Source organism: Hyla sarda, chromosome 4 (assembly GCF_029499605.1).
Source record: "Hyla sarda isolate aHylSar1 chromosome 4, aHylSar1.hap1, whole genome shotgun sequence".
Classification (NCBI taxonomy): Eukaryota; Metazoa; Chordata; class Amphibia; order Anura; family Hylidae; genus Hyla; species Hyla sarda.
Window position 1 is genome coordinate 168,416,133 of NC_079192.1, and position 22,051 is coordinate 168,438,183.

The 22,051-nt window shown below is 44.3% G+C and overlaps 1 protein-coding gene across 5 annotated transcripts in view; it reads left to right on the plus strand.

Moving 5' to 3' along the window:
• LMAN1L (lectin, mannose binding 1 like) overlaps positions 1-22,051 on the plus strand; it is a 94,725-nt gene that overhangs the window by 62,114 nt on the left and 10,560 nt on the right. For all 5 annotated transcript variants that reach the window (XM_056569295.1, XM_056569296.1, XM_056569293.1 and 2 more), the window contains exons 10-12: positions 1,272-1,339; positions 6,219-6,351; positions 13,795-13,916. In XM_056569295.1, the coding sequence (XP_056425270.1) occupies positions 1,272-1,339; positions 6,219-6,351; positions 13,795-13,916 (323 nt within the window). The remainder of the gene's footprint in view (positions 1-1,271; positions 1,340-6,218; positions 6,352-13,794; positions 13,917-22,051) is intronic.

Consider the following 22,051-nt stretch of genomic DNA (forward strand, 5'->3'; position numbering starts at 1 on the left):
AGTCAATTGGATTAATTCTCCACCTTCCATACATCTGTCTCAACTAAGGTAGACAGGAGAAGGTAGTGCAGGCCATGCTGGATAGACAGGAGACTTGACTGACAGGACAGTGACTTTAGCTTACTTTGCACTTGACTTGTGGCTGCAGGACTTGACTTGAGGCTTCCAATGTTCTGGACACACACACTAAGACGACTTGACTGCACTGGACCTCAGGAACAAGAGAGAGAAACTAGCTCCACCCAGGGTTTATATATGGGAGACTAGCAGGGAGCCCATAGGTCACCTTTGGGGTCAGCTGGTCACTAGTACCTCCAGGGTAGCAATCACATGGTACATTTATTAAAGATACAACACATAATATAACACATATAGCAGGTGCGGCACAGCTCACTCGGTCGGCCCTCCCACGTCTCGGACAGAACCGGACCTTGGTTCAAATAAGAATTATACGAACAGAAGATGTCCAGCGCCGATGTCAAGCAATGCAAAAAATTCTTTATTCAGCCATAACGCTAAGTGATGACAGGTGACGCGTTAAAATGTAACAACATTTTTGTCACTATTCACATTTTCATGCGTTTTTATAATGTATGTTGTGTGCAGGAGAACAGTGGGTTAAACCCTGGGATGGTTTCCCATGGGCGGATCCCCATTATTCCCCTCCATAAAAGATATCCATTTGCACTTTATGTTTGTAAGACTAAGGCCGTTGATTGCGGCCGAAACGCGTCACCTGTCATCACTTAGCGTTATGGCTGAATAAAGAATTTTGCATTGCTTGACATCCGCGCTGGACATCTTCTGTTCGTATAACACATAATATAATACACAACATATTTACATGGGGGAAACAACTGCAGGAGGCCCTGGGGACACTGAGGGACTCTACCTGACAGGGCAGGAAAGGTACGTGGAAACACCATCCCGTACTGGTCCACCACAATAACATTTAACTCAGGATGCCTGAAATTTGTAGAATAAAAAGGTTAACTGTAGAGCATTTGACTTCAATTCTTAGATGTTTACTTTTGAAGTTGTCCTCTTATTCCCCACCAGTCCACTCCCACTGTATGATTTAGAATTGCCATTGGTTGCAGAACAACTATTCATGCTTTTCAGTGCCCAGGCCATCTCTTGGCAGATTTATAGTGACAAAAGACACTGAGGTAGCATGTAAAATATATTCTATAAACAGGAATCCATTTATATAAAGAAATAAATGTGCATCCTGTGTCTTATAATGCAAGATTTCTCCTCATGTTTTACAGGCACACAGTAGTCTTGATACTGTCATGAATGGAATGCCAGATCTTCTGACCATGATAAAGGACCTCAAGTGAGTCATTTCACACTGACTGACTGTGGATGCACATGCAGATTAGCCCATTTTTGGAACCTGTCTCTGTGTAAGGGTATGTTCTCAGTACAATGTTTGCACGAAATTCCACTTGGAGTTTTTGCTGCACAAATCTGGCATTGGCGTGAATAGGTCTTCTGTTGACCCATTTACACTATGGAACTTCAGTGGTGTAAAATGATGGACAAACTGCATTGCCATCAACGGAAGATGGCACAGGTCCAACGGTCCTAATGCTCAAGTATTTCAGGGGCAGCCAGTCAAATGGAATCTCCGACCTGTAATATTTCCGAGCAGAGATTCCGTAGTGTGAACATACCCTTAGACCAGTGTTTCTTAAGCATGGTCCTCAACTACCCCCAACAGGTCATGTTTTCTTGATTTCCTTAGTCTTTCACAGGTGATATAATTGGTGAACTATGGTGATGCCGGATTCACTGACCATAATAATATCACCTGTGAAAGACTAAGGGAATCCAGAAAACATGACCTGTTGGGGGTACTTGAGGACTGCGCTTTAGAAACACTTCCTTAAAGTATGCTTTCAGACTGAGGAAGGTCGACTTAATTGATGTGGTGATTTTTTCCTTTTTTTTTAAATTTTTTTCTCTAAATTATATAAAAAGCTTTTGCTAATGACAGTTACACTTTTAACATTGTTTTTTTTTTGCAAATGTATTGAAATTTTGAATGGACATAAATATTCAGAGCCTTTGCTATGAAACTTGATATAGCCTGTGGTAAATTCAATTGATTGGACAGGATTTTGAAAGAAAAAACTCTCTCTCTATAAGGTCTCAAAGCTAACCATGCATGTCAGAGCAAACGCCAAATCTGGGAAAAGGGAAAAAATAATGCTGGTGAAAGATCCTGACAGCACATATCCTCTGTGCAGATGGGATAACCATAACTGTAGCACTCCACAATTTGGGCTTTATGGCAAAGTGGACAGACAAAACCCTCTCTCTAAAATATACAATGAAATACAAGTACTGAGTAAATGGTCTGAATACTTATGTCGATGTAATTTTTTTTCCAATAAATTGGCAAAGATTTCTAATAATCATAGAATCTGTGTTTATGCATGTATGCAATTTATGGTATACACCTTGGGGTAAACAATAGGCCTATTCATATTAATGCAATGAAGGGCTATTAGGTTAGCAGGCATATATCATCACCTGGTGATGAACTATCTATATCTTTTAAATAGGAAAAACATTTTATGCCCCTATGGAGTGGCTATAATAGGACCATCTTGGAGTTAAAAATGTTAACGATTAGTAGTACACTAGTAGTCATGTTGAGCAGGGATTTGTGCAGCTGCCTACTTGACGATCTGCCTAAACAACAGACTCCTAAATGGATGATTGTCCCTATCCTGAATGAGTGCAAGGCATAGTAATGTAAAAATAATGAAATACAAACAGAGTACAAAAGTCAGGGATCAGGTCAGGACACAATGGGTTAATGACAAACTGAGCAGGAAACAGGACAAATACAAGAACCACTATCTAAATGTATGAGCAATGTAGGTAACAGAGATAGAGGTGCAGTACAGAAACAGTAAGCAAAAGAAGTTGTCAGAACAAGCCAAAAATAAATTAAGGTAAACCAGGAGATACAATTACAAAGGCAGTAAGGAGAAAGGATCCCATATTCCAGGCAAGGAACACTGGGGTATAAATGGCCAGCCTAGAGAGGCATGGATGCCAGGACCGAACACTATTGTACCACCTTCTTATAGGTCTAGGAGAATCACAGCTGCAGGGGTATCGTCAAGATAACAAATGACGCCGCTTCATACACAGGAGGAAACATATAGCATTCTTTTGTATTGTAATACCACATTTTTGTGGTAAAACTATTATAACCTTTGACTCTAGGGCCATTAGTGAAATGTTTCTGTTAGTAAATACATATTATCATCATATAGGTTGTTCTGTATGCTGGGCCTATGTGCTGCATGTATTAGTATTTACTGTAGTTATTTAGAGTGCAGAATTATTATATGTTTGTCTTCTGGCTGGGATTTGCTGGCAGCGCAGTATTCTATGGTTCATTTAGAGAACAGCACAATATGTATAAATGTAGAGGCCCAATTATTTATGAAAATGTAATCTGAATAGGTTCAGTAAGCCCTAAGAAAAACATTGTTACTGCTTTGGTGGCAAAATCTGTGTAATGTGTTTTGACATAGTAGTGTTTGGGTCACTGACTTTTCCCCCAGCATCGTCTTGGCATACATTCTATTGCCCTTTCCAAGTATCTGGGCATTAGTTGACCCACAGGCCTCTGTGACTCCTTGATGTGTGCAATCAGATCTATGACGTTTTGTAGATGCAATTCTTACTAATGAATCTACACATCGGGGCTTGAGGGAGAATCACAGTTTATTGGATTCATGACTTTCAGTGCTGACCTTGCGGAGTTATGACATTTTTGCATTTAATGCTTCCTTGTAATCTTAGTCACTATAGACTTATATACAATAATATCTCTCTTAATAACAGGAAATTGCAGCTGACCTACCCTAAGCTGTAACTGGCAGGAAATATAGTTCAGTTTATCCACAAGACATGATTTCCTATCATCCTCATATATAGTAAATGATTATTTTAAAGTTCGTTTCTAACACTTTTGCATTTCTTACCTCCCTAGAGAATGATATGGCTGGTCTTAAGAGATGAGCGAACTTACATTAAATTTGATTCGTCACGAACTTCTCGGCTCGGCAGTTGATGACTTATCCTGCATAAATTAGTTCAGCTTTCAGGTGCTCCGGTCTGGAGACTCTTTCCTAGGACTGTATCCACCTTTTCCAGCCCACCGGAGCACCTGAAAGCTGAACTAATTTATGCAGGATAAGTAATCAACTGCCGAGCCGAGAAGTTTGTGACGAATCAAATTTACTGTAAGTTCGCTCATCTCTACTGGTCTTCTATCCATCTCATAGCCATATACTGTACAGTGAAACCTATTTGAGAAGACCTCTTTTCTCAAAGAAAATATCCATTATGTATTCTGTATGGTGAACTGAAAATCTGGTGTGTATAAGAGTGTGGTCTTCTCAACTCAAAGAGGTGGTCTTGGAGCTGTTTCACCTTACATACTTTTAATATGGTCTTGTGTAGGAAATTCTTCATCTGTTATTGTTACTGTGGCAGATTAAACCAAATCCTGTAATATGCGAGAGAGAGTTTCAGTAAGCCACAGGCTCACTAGCAGTTTTCCTGTTATCAGTAGTTTCATTCTAGGCTGCAGACAAGAAGCATTTTCTCTATTCTATACTGCTCAAAAAAAATAAAGGGAACACTTAAACAATACAATGTAACTCCAAGTCAATCACACTTCTGTGAAATCACACTGTCCACTCAGGAAGCAACACTGATTGATAATCAATTTCACAGCTGTTGTGCAAATGGAACAGACAACAGGTGGAAATTATAGGCAATTAGCAAGACACCCCCAATAAAGGAGTGGTTCTGCAGGTGGTGACCACAGACCACGTCTCCGTTCCTATGGTTCCTGGCTGATGATTTGGTGACTTTTGAATGCTGGCGGTGCTTTCACTCTAGTGGTAGCATGAGACGGAGTGTACAACCCACACAAGTGTCTCAGGTAGTGCAGCTCTCCCAGGATGGCACATTAATGCAGGCTGTGGCAAGAAGGTTTCCTGTATCTGTAAGCCTAGTGTTCAGAGCATGGAGGCGCTACCAGGAGAGAGGCCAGTACATCAGGAGACGTGGAGGAGGCCGTAGGAGGGCAACAAGCCAGCAGCAGGACCGCTACCTCCACTTTGTGCAAGGAGGAGCACTGCCAGAGCCCTGCAAAATGACCTCCAGCAGGCCACAAATGTGCATGTGTCCACTCAAACGGTCATAAACAGACTCCTTGAGGGTGGTATGAGGGCCCAACGTCCACAGGTGGGGGTTGTGCTGCCAGCCCAACACCATGCAGGACGTTTGGCATTCGCCAGAGAACGCCAAGATTGGCAAATTCGCCACTGGAGCTCTGTGCTCTTCACAGATTAAAGCAGGTTCACACTGAGCACATGTGAAAGACATCACAGAGTCTGGAGATGCAGTGGAGAACGTTCTGCTGCCTGCAACATCCTCCAGCATGGCGGTGAGTCAGTAATGGTGTGGGGTGGCATTTCTTTGGGGGGGGGGGCTGCACAGCCCTCCATGTGCTTGCCAGAGGTAGCCTGACTGCCTATAGGTAGCGAGATGAGATCCTCAGACCCCTTGTGAGACCATATGCTGGTGCGGTTGGCCCTGGGTTCCTCCTAATGCTAGGCCTTATGTGGCTGGAGTGAGTCAGCAGTTCCTGCAAGAGGAAGGCATTGATGCTATGGACTGGCCCGCCTGTTCCCCAGACCTGAATCCGATTGAGCACATCTGGAACATCTGTCTCACTCCATCCACCAACGCCACATTGCACCACAGACTGTCCAGGAGTTGGCGGATGCTTTAGTCCAGTTCTGGGAGGACATCCCTCAGGAGACCATCCGCCACCTCATCAGGAGCATGCCCAGGTGTTGTAGGAGGTCAAACGGACACGTGGAGGCCACACACACTACTGAGCCTCATTATGACTTGTTTTAAGGACATTACATCAAAGTTGGGTCAGCCTGTATAGTGTGTTCCACTTTGATTTTGAGTGTGACCCCATATCCAGACCTCCATCAGTTGATAAATTTGACTATGACATTTAACTATGTAAAGAGGAAAGTATTTCATACAATTAGTTCATTGAGATCTAGGATGTGTTCTCATAGTGTACCCTTTATTTTTTTGAGCAGTGTATATAATTTCAAAGCTATATAGATACTACAACTAATACCATCTGTTGACAGAAAAGATATTAAACAAATGGCCAAAGACCTGTCTTCATCGAAGCAGCAAGTCAGCACTACTAAAAGTCCAAGTGAATTGAAGGATAACTTCGACAAGATAAGGAAAAGCCTACAGAGCCTTGTAAAAAGTCCAGTAAGAAGTATTTTTCTTTATTTATTTCATTGCAGGTAATGCTGGTACTTTACATGAGTAAACATGAAGAGCTGTTCCAGGTTATACACCTTGTTCTTTTATCCTAACATATGTAAATTGTGCAACACACACCAACCTAAATATAGCCACCAATAATATATGAAGTCCTTCTTTTTGGCACTTAGAAGTAGAAGCCAACATTTTAAAAATCAAATGCAACCCATAACAGGGAGCTTACCCTATCATGACACTTTCTCCCAACTATTGGGACATGTCTGACCATCTACATAAACCAGTTAGGCACTGCCTACACATTGCTAATCCCTTGGTTGTCATTTTCATCTATGGGCCAGTATAACCAGCTACCAAGGTTAAAACCAGCCATACCATTCCCCACATCTGGACATGTACCAGCTATGGATTGCCTACTGTTACCATTTGCACAACCAAAAAGTAGGATGGAATGTTGTAATACAAACTTTAATTAACTGCAACATAACAAAATGCAAGATGGGAGGGTTGTAGTTTGGCTGTTTTCAGAATTCTTCTGCTCTGTCTCTGCTCTCTCTTCCCATAACCACCATTATCTACATTGTTATACTTACTATTAGGGCCATATTAGATGGCCCAGCACACGCTGTAAAGGAGCACCACTGTTTCAAATTAGCGTCCGTTTGCTAAGCCTATTACAAGGCCAGGAGTGCTATGCAAACGATTGCTGGATCACTTAACGGCCCTCTGCTGCCATCAATTGTCAGCCGCACATCGCTGATTACGGGAGAGATGTGTGACCAATTAACAATGAGTTTTTTAGCAGAGCAAAACAATGTGTTCGGCTGATGAACAAGCATTTGCTCATTAGTCAGCTGCCCGACAAAAGGATATATCAGCCTTTTTTGGCTGATAAACAGGGCCCTCACGAAAGACCCTTGAAAATGACAGCACTGAATGTTATATAGCAGCAGTATCTGCACTAAATTTGCAGTGAGATCCTACTTAACTCTTCTTGGTTCTAGTAGCTTCTTATCTTAATTTTATGGTCTTTGTTGTCATATAAAATGTAGCAGATGGCCAACAATTAAATGACTTATTTACTTAGCTTTAAACAGCTTTTGAAAGCTTAGACTTGTAGTTCTTGAATATAATTCAGAGTAATTTTTTTTTTTGGAAAAGGAGAAAATATTATTTCTCTATCGGCTCCATTGGGGGACACAGACCTTGGGTATATGCTGTTGTTGCTAGGAGACTTGACACTATGAAAACCAAAAAGGTCGACTCCTCCCAGCAGGATATACCTGCTTACAGAGCCTGAGGTAATCAGTTTTAGCTTAGTGTCTCCAGGAGACACTCTGTTTCCCAGACCTGGTCAAACATTTTTTATTTTCCAGATTAGGGATGTTTAGTTTCTTATTCCCTTTTCTTTTCCTGTTTTTAGGTGGGGACTCAGGAACATAGCATTCACTGTTTCCCCATTTGCGATTGAGGGGGCACAGGCATCGTGGATGTACTATACACCCCCTCGTCAACTGTCAGCGCCTGGGGTTGTACCTCATGGGTCTGGGTCCCCCCACCTCCCTGCTCGTCTCGCTGTTACAGCCCGGCATGATGCAGGTGACTAAAAGCTGACTGAAGACTTCATTAGGTAAGCTCTTCTGAATGAGGTGAGTATTTTCCCCCCTTTTCTTACAAGTTTTAGGGACTTTCAACCCCTGGAGACCCCCTGTTATGGGCCCACTACTCTTTATTATTGCCTAAGGATGTGGGGACCTTTTTCAATGAGGTGGGTCTGTTAGCCCACCTTTCTTTTTTCTTACTGTCCTGCGGTCTCTCTACCACAGGAACTAGTCTGGGGCTAAGGGGTATCTGTCAGTGGTGTAGGACTGTCTCGGCACCTGTCTGTTCAGGTGCCGGCACTTAAACACTTGCAGTTCTTTTTCCTCAGCAGCCGCAGCTGCCGACATCTCCCTTCCCTGCTCTCACATATGCGCCGGCTTCGGCTCCAGCCACATCATGTGTAAATGCGTCCGGAGCACAGTTTCTCCTCCCGTCGGCAGCTGTAAGCTGCCGGCTGCATGTTTACCCGCTCCCTTCCCCTTTCGCTCGCATATGCAATGGGGGTTGAGAGCGGGCGCCATTATCACCGGCCATGTTATTTTGTTGTGCGGGCGTTTGCGGACTTTAGCTCCATCCACACGCGTCCGGCAAGGATCGCGCCCTATGAGGTACAGGCGCACTAATTACTTCTGCCAATTAGCGCAGTGCGCGCGCAGAGGGGCTCTAGGACCAATCAGAGGCACCCTAATCTAATCCGGCCCCTCTCTTCTCATTGGTCCTGCTTGCCCCTGCCTCTCTCTCAGCAGCTGATTAAAGTTCTCCTGACAGCAGCTGCCCTGTTAGGGACACAGATGCTGGTGAGACTGTTTCATTTTTTACTATGTCCGAGCCCAGAACTGTTCCTCCCTCTAAGCAGTTAACTGGGACCCTGGTCACCTATTATACCTGCAAGGGCTGCAACACTAAAATGTCTGGTTCTGCTGAACCCACTTGTTCCGACTGCACCCCCTGACCCCCACGGACCAGAGGTGTCTCAGTGATTCCTTACTTGGACGATCTCCTGATCAAGGCACCGACCAGAGCCCACAATCTAGAGAGTCTCTCCCTTACCTTCAGGCCTTGTCTCGCTTCGGCTGGATGGTCAATCAGGACAAGTCCAACCTCTCTCCCACCAAGTCCCTGATATTTTTGGGACTCCCGTTCGACATGACATCTGCCCGGATTCGGCTTCTGCTGGACAAGCGGCTGACTCTGCTGTCGGGGGTTCAGACACTTCGAAACCCCGCCCCGGTTTCCATCCGCTTTTGCATGGAAGTCCTGGGTCGGATGGTGGCAGCCATGGAGGCCGGTCCATTCGCTCAGTTTCATTTCCAACCCCTTCAACTGGCGATTCTATCCCGGTGGGACAGGTCTCCCTTGTCTCTTGATCGCAGGATTGTCCTTCCTCGGAGGTCCTGCCGGTCCCTTCTGTGGTGGCTTAGCTCCCCCCTGCTTCTTCAGGGGCGCTCCTTTCTGCCCCTCCACTGGCAGGTCATTATGATGGATGCCAGCCTTTCGGGTTGGGGGGGGGGGTTCCGGGACCGGACAGTCCAGGGCCTTTGGTCCCCCTGAGAAGCCCTTCTCCCAATCAACGTATTGGAGCTGAGGGCAATCTATCTCTGCCTGTTACATTGGGAGATCCTTCTTCAGGGCCGCCCGGTTCGTGTCCAGTCGGACAACTACACTGCTGTAGTGTACATCAATCGCCAGGGCGGCACTCGCAGCTCCTCGGTGATGGCAGAAGTATCCAAAATTCTCCTCTTGGCCGGAACTCAGAGTTCCAGCAATCTCGGCGATTCACATCCCGGGAGTAAACAACTGGGAAGCGGACTTTCTCAGCCAACCCCGGCGAGTGGTTCCTTCATCCGAAGGTATTTGTGGGAATCTGCACCCTCTGGGGCACTCCAGACGTGGACCTCTTTGCGTCCCGCCACAACCAGAAGGTTCCCCTCTTTGTGACGAAGTCCCGGGACCCCCGGGCTCTAGCCGTGGATGCTCTGGTGATTCCTTGGTCGGGCTCCCTTGGTCGGGCTTCGCTCTACCCTATCGCCACATTTCCTGTCATTTGTTATCATAATCAGCCACCCAACATGTGTGATCTTGTTCCTGTTCCTTCCATCTTTTTGAGTCTAGACTCATTCATGTACCTATATGTAGGTTACTACTTACCATTAATCTATGCCTTTGCACTTTATGATTACGTACTGTTTTTTAGTTTGGTATGTACCTATGCGTATGTATTTTATTACCTAGTATTGCCATATTAAGTGATGCCAGACTTTTTTATTTTTCTATTGTTCTTTATATAATGAATTTTTTACATATTTATGTTGATATGCACAGTAAGCATTGAATATAACTTTCTGCACTACATAGAAATAAATTGTTGCACACAAGATCATTATTGTTCAAGGTGCATTAACATATGGAGTTTACACACCTCCAAGTATACATTTTTAAAAATGTATACTTGGAGGTGTGTAAACTCCATATGTTAATGCACCTTGAGCAATTTCCAGGCAGCATTAAGGTTGCACCTCTGAGGCCATGCACCTATATCAGCCAACTTGGGTGGGGCTTGTAGCCTGTCTCTCCCTCCTCCCATTGTATGTGTGCTCAGTCACACCGGAGGGAACTGGGAGCAGGCTGCATGTCGGCCTAGTGCTACTGTAATTGCCCACTGGTCCCTGGTTTTTGCTTATTACGCACAGGTAGGTTAGCGTTAGGTCCCATGCCATTTGAGAAACCTTGGCGTTGGTGTGCGGGCTCCGGTGTGTCCTTCATATAAGGATACACTGGCAAATGTCTCAATGTTAACATCAGTGTTGAGGGATAGCCAATGTCATTGTATACATCTATCACAGTAGTGCACCTGAATTTCTGTATTGTATCTATCTATAGTATTCCAGTGTCTTTTAGTGATGTCTGTGTAATCATTTAAGTCATTATGTTCTATGTACATGTTTTTAATTTGATATTCAATAAAGTACAATCATGTTTTATTATCATTTTCTTGTTTTGATCCTTGTGCACCAGTTTATACAAATTTTCGGTGGTATAATTCTAGAAGTGCACACCCACTTACTAGCAGTAGTAAGGTGTTCAGTTTTGGTGTTGGCTCTACCCTATCTGTTCCCTCCTCTTCCTCTCCTTCCTAGGGTCCTGAGGAAGCTCAAAGCAGAAGGCGTTCCCACCATTCTCGTGGCTCCGGACTGGCCCCGGAGGGCGTGGTACGCCGATGTGATCTGGCTTCTGGACAACGTGCCGCTGCGCCTTCTGCTTCATCCAGACCTTCTCTCTCAGGGTCCCCTGTGCCACCCCAATTTACTGTTGCTGCATTTGATGGCGTGGCGGTTGAGACCGCGGTTCAAAGGGCCTGAGGTTTCTCTCCCCAGGTGATTCGCACCATGCTCAGGGCGCACAAGCCCTCCCTGCAAAGATTTACCACCGTACATGGCGGTCTTCTTTTCATTGGTGTGAATCGCAGTCTTTTTCTCCAGTTGTGTTCTCCCTCCCCGACTCCATTCCTTTTTGCAGTCGGGGCTGGAACAACGGTTGGCTCTCAGCTCCCTTAAGGGTAAGGTTTCGGCCCTTTCCATTCTCTTCCAATGCCCTCTAGCGTCCGATTCTCATGTTTGCTCTTTTCTTCAGGGAGTGGCCCATGCGCCCCCCCCCCCTACAGGTCCCCTACACCTCCTTGGGATCTGAACATGGTCCTTGGTGCCCTGCAGGGTGCTCCCTTTGAACTTATCAGGGAGGTTTCCCTTCGACTCCTTTCCTGGAAGGTGGTGGTCCTTATTGCATTTACCTCTATTAGACGGCTCTATCCTGCCGCTCTCCCTTCCTGATCATCCACCAGGACAAGGTTGTTTTTCGTCCAGTTGCATCTTTTTTTTACCTATGGTGCTTTCCACCTCAATGAGGACATCGTCCTTCCGTCCTTTTGCCCCGCTCCATCTCATGCCAAGAAGAATTTGCTCCATAAACTGGATGTGGTGCAGGCTGTACGAGCCTACCTCTCTATCACTTCTTCCTTTCGCCAGTGTGACTCCTTTTTTGTTCTTACAGATGGTCGCCGTAAGGGACAACCTGCTTCAAAGGACACCATTTCACGGTGGATCCGGTCTGCCATTTCGGAAGCTTACCGTTGTAAAGGGAAGACTCCTCCCTTTAAGGTTTCAGCTCATTCCACGCGCTCTGTCGGAGCTTCCTGGCCTCTCCGTAGCAGGGCTTCGGCCTCACAAGTCTGTAAGGCTGCTACCTGGTCGTCCTTGCACACTTTTACAAAATTCCACCAGGTTCATATCTTTGCATCCGCTGATGCTAGTCTGGGCCGTAAGGTTTTGCAGGAGGCGGTTGTCCAGCCTGCCCCCTGACTGGTTTCTTTGCCCACCCTAGGGACGGCTTTGGTACGTCCCAAGATCTGTGTCCCCCAATGGAGCCGATTTTTTTTTGTTCTTACTGTAAAATCCTTTTCAGGATCCATTGGGGGACACAGCTCTTGCCCTTTCTTTTGGTGTTCCTGGTTTGGTTACCTGTCCGAGGGTGTGTTCAGTTATTTTTTGTTCTGTGGTTACCTCGGACTGGTCTTGGTTTTCTGCCTTTTGGTCCTCTCCTATTGCTCTGGAACTAAACTGATTACCTCAGGCTCTGTAGGCGGGTATATCCTGCTGGGATGAGCCGACCTTTTTGGCTTCCATAGTGTCAAGTCTCCTAGCAACAACAGCATATACCCAAGGTCTGTGTCACCCCAATGGATCCTCTGAGAAAAGGATTTTACGGCAAGAACAAAAAAATCTCCTTTCTTGTGATTAAAGAGACAGTCATTAAATTATGCTGCCACAGTAAGGGCTATGGGATCTTGCTGACAGGTGTCCTGATTCTATTGAACTATGACTGTTTTATCGGAAAGCACTGTAGAGAAAACATAGCTTTAATACTAACTTGCAGTCAGTCCTATATGCTGTAAGGAGGAGGGTACACACTGCATGGCTCCCTACTGGCTTCTCCCACCAGTTGAGCACGATTGACAGGTCTCATACCAACCACAGCTATGGATCACCTAGATGTTTCTTTTACGGATTACATCCAGATACTGATTCTTATTGTACTAATCTATTTTCTGACTTTATTTTGTACATTATTATGGGTGGGGGTTATAGCAAAATGGGAAAAAAATCACCAAAAATGCTTAAAAAAAATAAAAAAATATGCCTTAAAGTAAAAGCATGACTTAAACAATAGGTTATTTATTTATGACACATTGGCCCTCATTTACTAACAGCATTCCGTCTTTTGGCCGGGTTGTGCGCCTAAATTCTGTGTAAATTCTGAATGTGCGATAGAGAAAACCCGACAGGATCAGAAACACTCAGAGTGGGAAAAAAAACTACAAAATGGGCGTGATTTCGTGAAAAGAGGAGTGTTCCCTACATTTCATCCAAAATCCTTTGTCTTTTCTGAAAACCACTCCACTTTAAACTATGTATAAAGTTTTCGAAAGCGGAGTAAATTAGTTAATACCATGGAAAAAAAAAGGTCTGAACAGCAAAAAACACAACAAAACCTACACTCCACTCTTAGTAAATCAGGGTCATTCTCTTTAAAGTGCCGCATAGTTCAGTAGAATTGGTTTAGCTGTCCTTTAATCCATTGTGGGGGCAACATGATCTTGATGACAAGGGTTGTCCTGTCTCGTCCATTGAGTTTTTGGTCGGAGAAGCTGAAAGCAAAGTGGGAAAGTAACACAATTTGGGTAATCCTGCAGGTTACTCTGTTTACGTAACTACAAACAATGAGCAATGTATAGTAGTCTGATTTTGTGGAGACCAACAACTTTCTTTCTTCTAGGCGAGCTCACCTACATCGCCATGTTCCTCAAGCAATACTCACTCTTCCTGTTTGTCTAGTGGAGTTTTCCTTACATTTCTCTTGCTTCAGAGTGTGTGCACAGTGGCTTTCATGTTCTGCAGGTAAGTTACTAACTTTTAAATACTTCATTTTTTTTATATAGACATTTTACTTCTCTAGTTCCTAGTTATTTTATCTGGACCATCTCAGTCAGGATATAAGTACAGAGAGATCCCTAAGAAGATCCATATGGCCTTAGACCATCATATCACCTGCATATTTTATGTAATCTCAGTTTGTGTTTTTCCTATACTTTACATTGTACAAAGAATGTCAACAAAATTTGTAATAATTCTTCTTCCAGAAAAAATGCTGACTTCTGCTGTTCTCTTCTATGCCTTCTACACTGATCAGTCACTCTCAATTCAGTGGTAAAATTAATTTTAGAGAGACAGAGAAAGACAGATTATTGGCTCCAGAAGGATCTGGTTACATCTTCTTTCCATAGATCTTCAGGGTGAGGGAAGGGTAGAGAGCATTTCTGTTGCGCCCCCCCCCCCCCCCCCCCAGTTCCTATGCCCATGAATATAGCCTCTGGCAACTGCAGCAAGGAGGAGGCAGCATTTAGTGTAGTGGTAGAGGGAGGCCTGCGGGTCCCATCGTCTTTGGTGCCCAGTTGCAACTGCAATCTACTATGTTATGGCCTTAGAACACATATAGAGGTATCGGAACAACACAACAATTTAACCCCTGCGGGGTTAACAAGACCTCTTTTTAGAATGTGTCTAAAATAAAACGTTACTTTTAATGATTGTATGTAAATAATATAAATGGTGAAAAACACACATTTAAAAACACAACCCCCTATGTGTCTTTCTAAATTCCAAAGGTTTTAGAACAACCACTGGTGGCCTCGGTATAGTCTGAGAGTACCTATTATATTGAGGTGTTTATGTATACACCATTGTTATTTTAGATACATGTGACATTAATTGTCATTCATTCGCCATAGTACTCTCATATGGGCTATAGATTGTCATGCCATTCGCATGCTGTGCACCGCAGTCACACTTCCTTTTGTCCATGAATTACATGAAGGACACTATGGGGTTGCAGGTTAAAAGGTGATACTGTCACACCCGACATGTTTCGCTGCTATGTGGCTCTATCAAGGACGACAACTGACAACATTCTACTATGTTATGGTGGCATCATCTGGTGTGCATTCAGACATACATACGTAAGTACTTGTATCTGTTTTTCATAAATTGGAAACAAATAACCTAAATAATATGGTTTAAAAGGGTTTTCTGGTTTAATGCAAACAAAGCTTAAAGTGTCCCTTAACTTAATTTAAAAGTTTTGTTTGGTATAGGTCTCACTCAGGGGTCAAGTCCTGAGAAACGAAGCCTGGGAACTCACCCAAGAGTTCCACTTTAGGGCTGGTCCTGCAGGATTACTGCTAATGGAAACAGTGTTCCTTCTGTGGGAAAAGTGCAGGAACTCTGTTCCCATGCATTCCTGCAGGATTTGAGCCCAGGTCTCAGCAGAGACACTCAGCGATCCCTATCCTGCATGTACATTATAAGTCTATCAGCCGTCCAGTGAAGCGGGATGTAGATCACTGAGAGGCATGGAGTGAAGCTTCTCCCCTTTCATTCTACTGATCAAGCAGTCAAAACGTTTCACATGTTTTTGTGACTTGTCAACATTTTTTGGAAATAAGAGGGAAAAGTTAAATAGTACAAAATAAAAAGTTATGCAGTTTTCCATTTGTGCTTTAGTTCCTCGTCATTTCAAGATCTGTTATTATTTACATCCAGAGGCTGGAAACCTTTGCCTAGTCGTGAGTGAGTCGTGAATGAGTGTATGCAGTAAAATTAGATAAATAGTTAATATTATTTGGTTTTACTCTTTGCAATACAGAGCTATTAATAGCTTTGTAGATGCCCAGGGCTGTGTTTCCACAAATTTGCCATAGTCAAATCCAGTGTGGATATTTCAGAAAATCTGTTGCAGAAATCTGAATGCTGATGCAAAAAATAATATATATTTTTTCTTGTTTTTCTCCAAAATCTTCAAATTGCTATGGATTCACCACAGTCAACATTTACAACGTGAACCAGAATCAAAAATATTTTTGTTTCTAAAAGACTTCTAGAATGTCAAAAGGAGATTTTACCTTTCATTGAAACCACATTGACTCGGTGTTAGTGTTGCCTTGTAGCACTGTAGGATTCCAACCAATGGAAACATCTGTATGTTCTCTTAACATCCTATAAGAATTACATACGATAACCTGTATTTACTATAATTTTTATCACACCCTAAAATAACAGCATTACCAGCTTAGACCATATGTCTGTAATGTGGACACGGTGATTTATTGAGACTCTTCTACAGAACAAGTTCATCCAAAACTATTGCTTACATTCTAATAACACCAAAATATTTCTCCCGCTTTTGTAAGCATTTAAATGCATTATTTCAGGCAGCGTTATTGAATGTTGTTAAGCAAGGCATTCCTAGAAAACCGTACAATTCCAATCAGCATATCCGTCTGAGAGCAGATGAGAGTAAAAGCAAATTGGCAGCATCACTCCATGTCATATCAGGCTGTGACAAGAACCACACATTTCATTAAATAAGTTGTAGTTATAGAGGAACTATATATTTATCAGTTTAGTAGCAAAACATTTTAGACATAAACCTGTATGACCATTGTATTTGATAAGCCATATTTGAGATTTATGTTATATGCTGTAGATCAATGTTTCCCAACCTTTTTCCGGTCGGGGTACACCTCGGAATTTTTTTTCCCATGGGGCACACCTACTGAGGTTGATGAGCAAAAAGAAAAAGAAAAAACTGTAAAAAAACACAATGCACTATATCTATTTATCAGTGGGTATGTAGTTTAAAGTGCTGCTTTATACAGAAACTCACCAATGATGTCTTCTCTAATTTGCATCGTTGCCTTCTCTTCACCATCTGGCCCAGCCATCATCAAGATTTCTTCCACACACAATTCTTTACCGTTAAACCTGCAAAACAAACCGATTAGGCTCCGCACTTTTTTTTACATGGGTGACAGAGGGGTGTAGAAGAGTGTACATGGGTGACAGAGGGGTGTAGAGGAGTGTAGAAGAGTGTACATGGGTGACAGAGGGGTGTAGAGGGGTGTAGGGAGGTCTACAAGGGTGACAGATGGGTGTAGAAGAGTGAACATGGGTGACAGGGGCATAAGGGGTGACAGTGGAGTGAATGGGGGTAGACATGGGTGACAAGGATGTAGTCAGAAGGGTGGACAATGGAGGGTGAACATGGGTGACAGAGGGTTGGATGGGGGGGTAGACATGCAGAGGTGGACAAGAGGGGTGGACAAGGGTGACAAGGGGGTAAAAGAGGGACAGGAGTGACCGAGAGGGGTGGGCTGGGGTGACAAAGGGACAGATGGGTGAACAGGAGGGTTAACATAAGTGACAGGGATGGACAGGGGAGTGGACAAGGTGGACATGGATGACAGGAGGGTAGACATGGGTGAGAGGGGGGATGGACATGGGTGACGGGGATGATAGGAGGGTGGACATGTGTGAGAGGGGGTGGACATGAGTGACTGGGGGTGGACATGGGTGACAGGAGGGTGAACATGGGTGACAGGTGGCTGAACATGGGTGAAGGGGGGGTGGACAGGGGTGATGGGGGGGTGGACAGGGGTGACGGGGGGGTGGACAGGGGTGACGGGGGGGTGGACAGGGGTGACGGGGGGGTGGACAGGGGTGACGGGGGGTGGCAACATGGGTGACGGGGGTGGACAGGGGTGACAACATGGGTGACGGGGGGGGTGGACAAGGCGGACATGGATGACAGGGGGGTAGAGGGTGGACCTGAGTGACGGTGGTGGTGGGGGGGGGGTTGGACAGGGTTGAGAAGGGGTAACAGAGGGGTGGAAAGGCTACGGTACCTTAAGCAAGCCGGCCCATAAAGCTTGCAGTTCCACCGCAGGCACGGGAGTCCGGTGCAGATGTAGCTAATTCTGCTCCAGGGCACCATTTTCGTCTCACTGCGCCGCAAGGGAGAGGGGGACGCAGGGGATGCTGTGTGCGCAGGCTTCCCTTCCCCCATGCACCGTCAGTCATAAGGCCGGGGCGGGACATTTAAAAAAAAAAAAAAAAAAAATCACAGCAAAATCCCGCTGGGCCACGGGCACACATGTGCTGCGGCACCGCGGTTGGGAATCACTGCTGTAGATGAAAGCCATAGAAATCTATAGGTTATTTCTGTGCCTCCAAATTAAAGTTTTTTGGCATGAGTTCCATAATTCATCTCACAAGTCATGGCATATTCAAGCAGAAATGTTCTTCCCTATTAGCAGTGACTTTTAGGGGAGAGCATTTGGTATGATGGAACTATAAGGCTAGGTTCAGACCATGGAATTTCCGCCTGCAATTCCGCTTTACATTTTAGCAAGCGGAATTTCCGCCTGCAATTTCATAGTGTAGTGAATGGGTTTCCGTTCACAAATTCACACTTCGGAATTTGTGAAGCGGAATTTGTGAACGGAAAATCCACTTGGAAATTTCCGCCTGAAGAATTGGGTTGCTCTTTCTTCAGGCGGAAATATCCACGGAACACATTGCAGTCTATTGGAGACTGCAGTGTCCGCGCGGTCCTAGCGCCGAGCTGGCCGCACTTGGAATCTCCGGGCAGAAATTTTCTGACCGGAGATTCCGTAGTCTGAACCTAGCCTAAGTCTTTTCTTTTTCCACCATATAAGCTCCATGCATTAAGCCTTAAATGAGCACTGTCAGATCCAAAAACTTTTAATATGCTGTTACTGATGAAAATTAAAGACCTTTTGTAATACGGTTGGTTTTTTATATATTTAATAAAAGAAAACGATCCCTGAAAATCCCACCACTAGAGGTCCCCATACCTACTGGAAGACTAACCAGTCCTGCAGCAGCATCAGACTTGTCCATGAGTCATGGACAGGAGATGTCTCATGGACAAGGCTGCATGAGCAGACACACCAATTATCTTCCACCACCACAAGGGAAGGACACGCCCCCTTCCCCCGAGAGGATTGCTAATGAAAAGAGGGATTTTTATAATAAATATAGTTGATGAAGGCGTAAAAATTAGATGTACATGGTCAGGATTAGGTACTAAGTAATATATTTATTTTGTGGCAGCTGACAGGTACACTGTAAACTGATTATGTTGGGCTTTACAAATGGTGGTTTTGTTGCCCCTTAAAATTTGGGGTAGGTTACAGGCCATACTGCATTCTACCTGTGCCATGGCCATTCATTTTAATAAGCCAAATGTAGTCTACTACTGACTATGTTTGGCCCATTTCCGAGAATATACTTTAATTTTTTAGGAAATGCTTCTATATTGACTTGTTGCTCCACGCACCATAACTGAAACAGTAGGCAGTGTCTGGCCCAAGAATGATCTAAATGACCCTTGGCAGAAAACATGGTTCCTTACTCTTGTGATAAATATATAAAGCTGAAATGACAGATGGCTACCACTGTATGTGGAAAAGTTGTTAAGTGGTACTGCTGTACTGAAACAGTGCATTACAAGATGCTAGTGTAGGTGGTCAATATGCTACCGCTGTGTGACAGATACTCTGCCATGTAGGCAATTTCTAGTGAGTTATATGTATTATACTATGTGACATGACTTATCCGCTGTACTATGGTTTTCTATTTCAAGACAAGTTTTAGGAGAAACTCTAGAGATCAAGCCTCTAGTCGGTTCTGCACCCATCTGCTATAGGTCACCATGCAGCATAAGCCATGAAGATCAAAGCTATGTTTCTTTATTATACCACATGCTCGTGTTTTTCTCCTCATGACAGACTGTTCCATTTTATACTATTCTGGGGTGCGGCACAGGAAATGTTACACTGTCGGTCGGCCAGAAAGATTTTGGTATAGTCCTGTCAATAACACCCATCTTGTTGTATCCCTGAAACAATCTGTACAAAGTGAGAAGTAAGCGACTGTTTAGCATAGACACCTGCCAGAGCTGTCATTAATATATTCTGGTCACAGATGGTGTTTTATTTAGGGGTTCCATCTGGAGAGAGAAATTTCCTGCTCCCTCCCTTTCATCCATCCTAATTTAATGTGAGAGTCTGTGTTAACTACTTCCCTTTTACACAACAATAAGTAAAACGAAGCTCCACCTTGAAAATATACTAAATAATGGGAATTCAAATAGAGAAAAAAAACAGACATGGTCACACATCTACAACATGCACAGTGATTTAAGGCTTCTCAGCCAAATCTATTAAACTATGATCATGAAGTGCAAGGCTGCAAGGCCACCTGTACCTAGTGGGCCCTAACATCCCTAGCATAAAATGGCGCTGCACTGAACATAATGTTTAGAACGCCAGGTGTGTGCACAGTGATCGCGGAGGGTCCCAGTGGCCAGAACCTCACAATCAGACATTTTATCCCTTATCCTTTGGATGGGGGATAAGATGTCAAGGGGCGTGTTCCCCTTTAAGGACACATTCACACGCTCCATATTCCAGATGCACATCCCAGCCAAAGCACAAGTCTAGAGTACTGAACATTGAACATGTTTAACGGGGTACTCCGGTCGAAAACTTTATTTTTTAAATTTTTTTTTAATCAACTGGTGCCAGAAAGTTAAACAGATTTGTAAATTACAACAACCAAAGAAAAACCAAGCAAAGAAGTGCACTCACCACAGAGCTGAGACTGTTGCGTCTGGATGTCCGGTAACGGGTAGCCGGGTCACAGCATAGGCATGCTGGGAGTTGTAGCCGTGCGGTGCAGGCGGGAGATGCGCGAGTGGGTGATAAGCTTGTCACCCGCCCCCGACGCACGACCACAACTCCCAGCATGCCCTTACTGTAAAGGCATGCTGGGAGTTGTAGTCGTGCTTCACGGGCAGGTGAAAAGCTTGTTACCCGCCCGCACATCTTTTGCCCACCTATGCCACATGACTAGAACTCCCAGCATATCCTTACTGTGGCACGGGCGTTGTAGTTGTGCAGCGGGGGCGGTGACAAGGAAGGCAGGGTAGTGGGTGGAATTGTGCTCTTCTCCCAGGCTTCCCAGCGGGGAAAATGAAGTTACAGCACTGTAACTTCATATTTCCTACTGGCAGCTGTGATTGGCCAGGAGGTCTGGACCAATCACAGGTCTGTCCAGAAAATATGAAATTACAGTGCTGTAATTTCATATTCCTGTTGACCGGCTCCACTTCCCGGCCACCCACCTGTATCTACCACTCGCCCGCTAGCTGTTGTAACTATAACTTCCAGCATGTCCTCACTGTAAGGGCATGCAAGAAATTGTAGTTCTGCAATACCCAGCGAGCGGGTGATAGATGCGGGCGAGTGGCTGGGCAGCGGAGCTGTGCAAAAAGTTGCACAAAAGTCACAGTTGCGACTTTTTGTGCAACTTTTAAAAATTGTTGTCAAAGGCAAGTTTGTAATCCAAGTCCTAGCTTACACTTGCGACTTTTTGAAGGGGATTTGCGATTTATTTTTTATTTATTTTTTGCTTACGTGCGACTTTCACATTTGATAAATTCCCAACCACTGCAAAGTTAAAGCTAAAAAATTGCTTAGGTAGGGTTGATTGGTATTTTTTGCTTACCCACAAAAGTCGCAACAAAATTTGCTTAGGTGTACGTGCGACTTTTTTGTGACTTTTGTAAGCAAAAAAACCCTATAAATCCCTTGATAAATCTCCCTCCTATAGTCAAAGAAACTTGATAGGCTCTTTCTACACCCTGTTCCAAATTATAATGCAAATTATATTTTTCTCATTTACATAAATACTTAAATGGGCACTGTCTGATAGAAAAACTTTTGATATGTTGTAAAGCATGCAAGACCAATAGATTTTGCAATTGCTTTCATTAGAAAATTTTCAGTATTTCATACTGAAAAAGCCAGTCAAACAACTGCCCCCCCTGCCTGCTTGGACACATACTAGTCCTGCTGTGTCCATGCGTGATCACCTATGTCATGGACACACTTCCTTGATCGACAGCTGTGAGTGCAGGGCTCACAGCTAGAGGAAAAATCCTCCCACTGTCAGCTTGTGTCCCGCTACTGTCAGGGAGGACAAGCTGGGAGTTGTAGTTTTTCTAATGCTAGGGGAGATGTGAGCAGACAGCATACTGAGGGAGGGGGTGGAGACCTGCACAGTGAGGCCACGCCCTCTCCCTTTGGGAGGAATTCAGACTAGTGAGCTAC